Source organism: Andrographis paniculata, unplaced genomic scaffold (genome assembly GCF_009805555.1).
Source record: "Andrographis paniculata isolate CXL003 unplaced genomic scaffold, ASM980555v1 Contig38END, whole genome shotgun sequence".
Classification (NCBI taxonomy): domain Eukaryota; kingdom Viridiplantae; phylum Streptophyta; class Magnoliopsida; order Lamiales; family Acanthaceae; genus Andrographis; species Andrographis paniculata.
Genome location: NW_026137571.1, coordinates 1,187,536 through 1,196,767, shown reverse-complemented (window position 1 = coordinate 1,196,767; position 9,232 = coordinate 1,187,536). Strand labels below are relative to the sequence as shown.

Sequence of the window (9,232 nt, the reverse complement as noted above, 5' to 3'; positions counted from 1 at the left end):
ACGACAAAAATATCTCTATTTGTATGGTGTAATATAAAAGTAATGATATTTATGTAATATATTATAAGTTGAAAATGTATTTATTATATTAGATAGATAGAATAATTACTAAATTAGAAAATAATAACTTTATTTTGGAACGAAAAAAGTATAATAACTCACAATTATAAATAAATTAAATATTATTATCTCAAATATCGTATAATTAAGGAAAGAAATCAATCGAAGGTAGGCAGTATTATCAAAATATCTTAAAAATATTTATATAAATATAGCGAAACATTTCTTCGCAGTATTATTAATTCACTTTCTTCGCTAATTTCCCGCGAAATTAATTTCTTCCCCAATCACCAAAAGCTATAATTTCAGCTTTTACTCGATTCTTCCAAACCCTAACAATGTCCCAATTTTGCATTTCAAAGTGCGCAAACGATCCGATTCGAGCGACCTACGTGAATCTCTACAAGTGGCCGGGATCCGACGCGGAGTTCATGAGATCCGCCGCCGTGCACGGCGGCGGAGCGCGGCTGCACAGTCGAGTCGTCGACAGCCTTTCGTGCCGGCAGATGTATCTGAGAAGTTACACCTTCTCGAGGAAGGAGGAGACGGTGCCTGAGAGGACTATAAATTGCTTCCGGAAGGTTCGCGAGAGAGTCGCGGCGGCCGGAGGGGACGAGAGGAACGGAAAGGTCCGGCGCCGGAGGAGGCGGCGGCGGCGGCGGCGCGTGGTGGTCGGAAGGATGAAGGAGATTTCACGCGCCGCCTTGCGTGGTGTTTTCCGGAGGCTGCTGTTTTGTACGGCAACCGTCGATGTAGTGGATCCGCCGGTGTAGTTTCGTGTGATGTGGTCCAGGGAGTTCAGGTCCTTGTACAGATCTGACCGTTGATTCAGGTGAGACCAAGATGAAGATGGATGGATAGATCTGTTTCGAAATACCGAGGCCTGGCGGGTCCTGAACGTGGCAAGTAGGGGGAACTTTTTCTTCTTTGCCACAAGTGGAAGGCTTCCTTTCTTGTAGTTTTCTTTTCTTTTGCCCTTTTCATTTAATTTCTTTATTATATTTTTATCGTCGAATTTATTTATTTCTTTATTTTTAAGTTTATATGTTAAATTTATCTTATGTCTTGTTTTATATTATTTTTTCATTTCTTTGATTTTTAACTAAATTCCAAAAATTTCCTCAATCTTGTTTTTACTTTTTACTCATTCCGTTCCACATAATATGGATGTATTACTACATATACAATTTAGGTAAAAATAATTATAAATTAAAATTATTTAAAAAATTATAAAATTTAAAATACGATTAAAGTGTATAATTATATTTTTAAAAAAAATAAATAATGTGAGAAGGATAAAAATAAATTATATCGACAGAAAAAATATTATTTTTTTAATAAAATATTTTTTTTAAATTTCTGTGCAGAAATTTAGATACTTTAAATTTATTGGACCGAAAAAGTACTTCTTTATTATTATTATTAGTTTTAACATTTCAAAAGTTTGTAACTTTTTGTTTATTTATATACATTTCTTTCTTTTGTCTCTTAAAAAATAACTTATAAAAAAGTATTCTATATAAAATAATAATTGCATTTATATTTTTGTTACTAATATTAAATTTTAAATAAAAAGTTAATTATCAAATAAACTTTTAAATATATTTGTAAGCTACACGGGTTTAAAAATAGATAAAACTCAAACTTTATAGCTCTTTTATTTCAGACTAATAGGTTATGCTCAAACTTTAATTTATTTATTTTAGGATGACGTAGGAACCTGCAGCCGCTACCCGAAAGTGGGCATTGAATAAACCTCCGACCGAACCTAATACACTACAAACCAGGTCCGACGGTGCTCAAACTTTAATTTTTCAAAATAGACTTGGGGTGTGTTTGATTTTAAATATACTGTTCATCTCATTTTTTTTCCACCAAAAACATCAAATCAATTCAAAATATCACATTATAACTTATTTATATCATATAGAGCTATTCAAATTCCAACTCAAAATTCAAACCCCCGAACATACAGTCTATTAAGCCAAGCCTGACCAGACCATCCCTAAATCGGGACAGAAATAAAGATCCCATTAACAGTTGAGCAAAGATATGAAATTAGGTACGAGGATTGCTGTTACTATTAGTGGTTCAATTTAGGTAAAAGATCCCCTAAGATTTGGGGCTTTTTTTAAATTTAAAAAATAAATAAATAAATAAAATTTGGGATTGGGATTCGGATACATAACACTAATCTCTCTTTATCTCTACATTGTTGGTTCGTTCAACTGATTGCTACCACAGACTCACCAACAATTCATTTCCTCACCAAACTTCATGCCTTAATATACTCCCCACCCCACCCCACAAAAATACATACTTATAATAAATTAAAAAATTTAAAAAGTCATCAAATTTGCTAATGTTTAGGACTACTGTACTGAGATGGTTGGCATAAAAATGCATATATGAAGTTGAGCATGTGATTTCATCCTAAAAGAATGCATTATTAGTGGAAAAGATCTTTACAATGCTAAAAAAAAAAAAGAAAAAATTACATTAAATAAATAAATATATATATATAGTTTTTATTCAAAATATTACATTTAATACCACTTTTACATTAGGCTAATTCAAAACCAAACATCCGACCACTATTTTCCATTATAAGAAAGATTCATATTCAAAATAATCTAAAAGGCCAAACAAAACACAAATGAGACCATAGCTTATGAGAAAACACAGCAGCAAATGTAGTGCTCATTTTGGAAAATCAATCCACATGTTATTTTTCAACATCTATAATAATCAAATATTGCAATTTCCTGATTAGGGGAAGAAAAATAACATATTTGGGCTATACTCTCTTACAAAATATCACATTAAACTACTACTGAAGCACAAATACAAACCGAACACATTTGATATGAACAAAGTGTAAAAGAACCATAACCTCTAAATTGCATGAAACCTAAGGCTATACAGTTCAAGAAAGGTAAATATGGGAAGAATCGAAAATACAAACATCGAATGTAACATCATACAATTATATTTCCATCATCCGAATCTTATAAAGCTCATTGCATCTTGGAAAATTTTAAACAGAAATGAAACAAGTAGAGTAATAATAATCAGAACTATCTACGTATTAGCAGAATCACAAGTTATAAGCAAAGAGACCTACAACAATTAACAAAAAAGAAACAAGAACCTGATCTCTACCTTCAAAGATCGAATTCCTCGTCCCGAAGAGCCATTTCTGCAGCTTCTTCCTCCTGATCGTCGAGTACAAAGTACTCATTCTTCTCAACTGGTCTGAACATGTAGAAAATTACAGCATAGAAGGCAAGACTTGCAATCTCCTCGGCAGCATTGGCCACCCACTGGAACTTGTAAGATGCAATGGTCCTGAGTGCAAATACCACAATTCTCGTGAAATACAAGTACCCGATAACAACAATGTAAAACTGCCTAAAGAGTGTAAGCTTGGACAGATTCCTAGCAGCTTTCCCATCGGTCTTTGATGTCTCCCTCAGAGACCGGATTGACCACACTATCGGGAAGATAATGGCACAACAACAGATAATATCGATCAACAGGAAAACCTGATTCCAGGTTACCCAATCCTTAATAAATGGACCTGTCTCCCCAATCACTATGGATGCTACATTTGCCAAAACCTGCAATGGGATCACAATTATCAACACCTTCTTCTCCCTCTCCTGCAGAAATGGCTTCAAGAACGACCAACCAGTGCCAATCAATACAATGACTGTAAACAACAGCACAACCCTAATAAACTGGAAAATGTAGAACAGCACATCCCATCCATGGGGTGTTCCTGTAACCTTCACATAGTGTTTATCTTCAGCTGCAAAGAGCAAATTCAATGCCTTCACAATAACCAGAACTCCCATCAGCAAATGAATCCTATGCACGGAGTTCTTATTCGTCAGGCAGAAGTGAATCCAATACCCAAAAAATAAGAAGTAAAACACGGAAAACCAGAAATATAGCGACGGCAATTGAGTTAATCCAGCGGACAAATAGTCCTTGACTTTCCCACGGCCATCGAGATTGTAAAGCTCCGTTCGCACATTCATCGAAACCCTAGATTCCGGATTACAATTCGCGAAAAACAGAGAATACTCATTCGGTGCGGTGATCGGATAAGAACGATTGAAAAATGAATGAGGCGGCGGCGAAAGATCGCGAAACGTAAAGAGAGGCGTAATGTATTTGGAATCAAGGACGCAGAATGAAGGATTCGTCTGAAGTTCGAGGAGGACCTGGATCAGAGATTCTTCCGATAGGAGGAAGAAACCTAACCTGGCAGCATCGACGGATTCGAGACTGGACACGACTGACACAGCAGAGACGGTGATGGTGGCTTGGCCGGTGTGCGTGAATCCAAATCGCTCGAATAGGATCATAGGGCGAGAATCGTCGGAGATCTTGAGGTTCTTGATTTCAGCGGAGGCGAGGGAGAGGAGGAGGAGGAAGAGCGAGATGAGAAACGGTAGCTTCGCCATTGCAGCTCGTCGGCGGAGGAACGACGGCGTCGGAGCTTTGGGGAGGAGAATATGTAAAAGAGGAAATGAAAGCCGTCGGAGTGAATTTCACGGCTGAGGAATTTTTTTATTCCGAAAATGCCCTCAGATCTGGCTGGTCTTGGACAATGTGACCGCTGACCAGAAGGACTATAATGAACTTTTTATTGAATTCGGATCTAGTCCTCAGAGTTGGAACTTAATTCATTTTGGCCTCATAACTTTTTTGTATTTGTCTTTTATTTTTATTTTTTTATTTTAATAAGATAATTATTGCATGTTATTTTTATTAGAGCATCTCTCACCATGCTGTATTTATGGTGTTTCAACACCATTTCTGCAGCCACATGCTCCAATCCAGCGCCATTTCAAGCTCCAATTTTGGAGTTTGTTATAGTGCGTGTTGCACTATAGTAAAACGCCATTTATTTTATTTTATTTTATTTTATTTTAATTTTAATTTTTTTAATTTTTAAAATTATAAATTTAATTTTTATTTTTTAAAATTTTATTTTAAATTATAAAAATAAAAAATTGTTTAAAATAATAAGAAAAATTGAATATTTGAAGAATAATAGTAAAAAATGGAGTTAAAGTTGGAATAAAATTACTGTAACAATTGCATATTTTGAATTAAAACTGGATAAATGGAAATGATGAATTAGAAATGACCTTCAAAATTTAAAAAAATAATAATAATAATAATAATAATAAATGATTCAAAATGAATAGGGCCAATGATGGAGGAACTTCCCTTAAATTAGAAAAGTATGTCACTATATTTTTATTTTTTTTTTTTTTGGTTCAGTTTCTTTATATCTTATAAAAATAGTATATAAATTTTATATAAAATATATACACAATTATATTAATAAAAAACATTATGAAATAAAATAGCTTTGTATTTATTTTATAGTTTTGTATAATACTGTCTTCGTCTAGTTTTTTTATGTATTTTTTTTCCAACTTATAAAGTATATGTTTTTTTTTATTATTATTTTGACTTGACTAGTTACAAAATAATTATTTTTTTTTAGTAAATATAAATTTTACTAGTGTGGAGCCGTGCTATGTACGGATAGATATAAATTTTATTACAAATGTGAAAATTAATTGTTGTTATTAAATGTATAATATTTTAATATAAAAATCATTTAAATAAATTAAAATATTTAACACGATTAATTTTTGATATTTTAAGTATTGGAGATTGATAAATTCTATCTATTAAATATAAATATTGCAAAAATAATATTTATATGTAATATTAGTTGTGTTTATTTATATTTTTATAAGCAATTTTTAAAATTATAATTCATTTGAAAATTGTGTCGGTAGAAAATTAAGATAGCTAACAGAGTTAAAGTCAAAATTCCATTAACTTGTCACTATCATTTTAATATAATTAAATTATAAAATAATTTTTTTATTCGGAATATTATATCGTATTTTTATCTATTAACTTATGCATAACTCATTTATAATACAAAATTATCCACCCATAATTTTATTATCATTATTTTTAGTCTTCATGTCCAGATAATATAACATATCAACTAATGAAGTAAAAAATAATAATGTATAATATGTTACTACAAAAAATTTAATTCATTTATCTTCTTAATATATTTATCTTTCTAATATTACATATATCTAAAAAAGAAAATAACACATAAATAAAGTCACATTGTTATACATAATTGTTATTTGATTAAAGTTGTTTTATTATTAAAATAATAAAAAAATATTATATTATTATTATTATTTTACCGTCCATCCTTTTTTATTTTGCTATTTAAGTAATGGGCCCGACAAAAAAAAAATTAAAAAAAAAATTATGTGTTATCACGTGGCAATACATTTTCAACGCTAAATATATATATTAGACTTTTTTTTTTATAAATATTCTTATTTTATCAATACATTAATATTTTTATATTAAAAAATAAAAATAAAATTATTTTTATGTTATTTTAAATTATTTATTATAATTAACATACTATTATTTTTTTAATTTTACATTAGAAATAAAACAAATGTACATTTTTAAAATGAAGAAAGTTTTGCTTTTGTTTCATAGATTTGGCAGGAGTTAAAAGATTGCATTGACTTGCAATTGATAAATAATAAAGTATTTATTTTTTTCTATAGTAAAAATATTTTATATAAATATTACTAAAATATCTTAAATTTTTAAAAAATATCTATTTTTTATACTTGTCAGGATAAAGGTATTAATATCATTTTATATGTTTTTATTAATTAATAAAATAATAATTTTATTTTAAATTTATTATAAAAATATAAATATATATTTTGAGTCAAAACCAACAAAATATTATATATGGATTATATTTATTAAATTTATATATATTGATTGTTGGTCATAAATTAATAAAATAAATATTTCCTTTGAACTGTAAAATTAAATACGTTTGGTTAGACATCAAAATTAAAAAATAATTCTATTTTAGTATTAAATTGTGGTAGATAAAAAAAAATGAAAATATTATATAAAATTTTTTAAAATATTGATAAAAATTTGTGAGCTAAGTAAAAAACAAATAGTAACAATTTGGTTATTATACGTTAAAATAAAAAGAATAACATTGTGAGTGGATAAATGATGTGTTTGTTTTGTATTTTTGTTTAAAATATTATCTCCGTCCCTTAATAATTTATTCATTATTTCATTTTGGTCTGCTCCATATCAAAATATTCATTTCCTTTTTTAGCAATTTTAACAACTATCTAAAATTACAAATACCCTTTCAATTTACAATATATTACACAAATGTCATTACATTTATATCATACAATACTAATAGGGTTAATTTGGTCTTTTTACTTTTATTTCTACTTTATCCGTGTAAAAAGCAAATTGATATATAAATATGGGACGGGGGAAGTAATATTTTTTTATATGAGATATAAGAAAATGTATAAGTAATACTCCCTAGTCCACCACAATTGACACTATTTCCATTTTTGTTTGTCCCGTAACAATTGACATATTTATATTTTTAGTAAAAATTATTAAATCAAAATATATTTAACAAATATAAATCAATTTAATTAACTACATAACATACAACATCATAAATGACGTAAGACACACTCAAAACCCTTTTTTTTTTCTACCTCTCTCTTCAAAAAAATAAATATTTTTATCTATATTTAAAACTACATATCTTTTATAAAATTGATTTATATTAATTATCAATAAATAAAAATATTTTTTTATTTACTTGTATTATAGAAAATTTTATTATCTACAAAATGATATCCATATTGCATATATTTTTCAATTGCTATATAATTTTAGAATATTTAAACATATATTTTTATTTTTTTTTAATCATATATATTAAATTTACTTTTAAAATATAAATATTATTAATTATACAAAAATATATATATAATAATATCATAATTAATTATTACTCATTCCGTCTCGCATACCATGTTCACGTTGTTGTTTCTATACGTCCCACATATCATGTCGCTTTCATCTTTTGAAAAAAATGATTATATACTTTAATCTCATTTTAAACTTTTAATTTTTTTTTAAATTTTAATTAAACTAATTAGTTATCTTAATCTTAATTTATAATTATTTATATTATAAGATAATTATTTTTACTAATACATTCTTAATTATCTACTAATTATACTTCTCCTAAAATATCCTGTCTACAATATAGCAGGTATGTGGGATGGAGGTCGTATTAACTAATTAAATATCTTAACCTTAAATACCGTGTCCTTGGGTTCAATTCCGGTGGGATAGAGAGAGTATAATATGTGTGTAGTATATTACTTTTTTGGGGGAAATGCATTGAAATTTTTTGGATAAAAGAACAAAATCGAAATTGTTTATTATAAATAAGTTGTGTATAAATCTAGGCCAACTGAAAACATAGTAACATAATTTTTACGGGGCAAAAAATAAAATAAAAATACAATTATGGACGAATGAGGCATTTGTTAATAAGTGAATCTCATAAGAGTGTTTGATTTGTGTATATAGTTTTTTTTTTTTTTTTTTTTTTTTTTTTTTTTTAAGTTAAATTATCACTTGAATAAAGAATTTATATGAAAATTAAATACTATTTTTATTAACGATGAATGAATTAGGATTAAAATAATATTTTAATATGATATTCAATAAAAAATAAATAAAATATTACATTTTTATAAAAAATTGTGTGAACATAATAAAATTAATTTTAATTTTAAATCTAAATAAAGAAATATTACTTAATAATAATAATAATAAAAAACAAATGGATCTGAATGATTTTTTTTTTTTTTTTTAAATGTATTACACCATTAGATCTAATCCTTGTAAAATCATTTGGTTTAGTCCAATAATAGTAGTTAGGTTGACTCAACTTTAACTAAATCAATATAATTAGATACTAATAGTGATTATAAGTAATTATTATTTAAAAATTCAAATTAAAAATTAAGGATTTGTTTGATTAGTATTTTATTTTTTATTTTTTATTTTTTACGTGGGATATACTCTCTCCGTCCCTTACAATCTATTTATTTTTCTATTTGGTCCGTCTCATAATAAAATTCATTTCCTTTTTTTTTTTTTAGTAATTGTACTATCTACCTAACATTACAAATACCTTTCCAATTTACAATATATTACACAAATATCATTATATTTA

General features: G+C 27.7%; 2 protein-coding genes across 2 annotated transcripts; one reads left to right on the top strand and one right to left on the bottom strand.

The window, feature by feature from the left end:
• Positions 1-330: 330 nt before the first annotated feature.
• On the top strand, positions 331-1,065 carry LOC127251038 (uncharacterized). The gene has a single exon (XM_051274592.1). It carries the CDS (start codon positions 399-401, stop codon positions 831-833), a length of 435 nt encoding a protein of 144 aa, XP_051130549.1. The 5' UTR covers positions 331-398; the 3' UTR covers positions 834-1,065.
• A 1,913-nt stretch (positions 1,066-2,978) lies between these two features.
• On the bottom strand, positions 2,979-4,682 carry LOC127251145 (protein CANDIDATE G-PROTEIN COUPLED RECEPTOR 7-like). The gene has a single exon (XM_051274745.1). It carries the CDS (start codon positions 4,530-4,532, stop codon positions 3,225-3,227), a length of 1,308 nt encoding a protein of 435 aa, XP_051130702.1. The 5' UTR covers positions 4,533-4,682; the 3' UTR covers positions 2,979-3,224.
• Between the last annotated feature and the right edge of the window lie 4,550 nt (positions 4,683-9,232).

Bases quoted from the DNA above. Each gene is read 5' to 3' on its own strand.
- LOC127251038 (XM_051274592.1), top strand. From the start codon at position 399: ATGTCCCAATTTTGCATTTCAAAGTGCGCAAACGATCCGATTCGAGCG.
- LOC127251145 (XM_051274745.1), bottom strand. From the start codon at position 4,532: ATGGCGAAGCTACCGTTTCTCATCTCGCTCTTCCTCCTCCTCCTCTCC.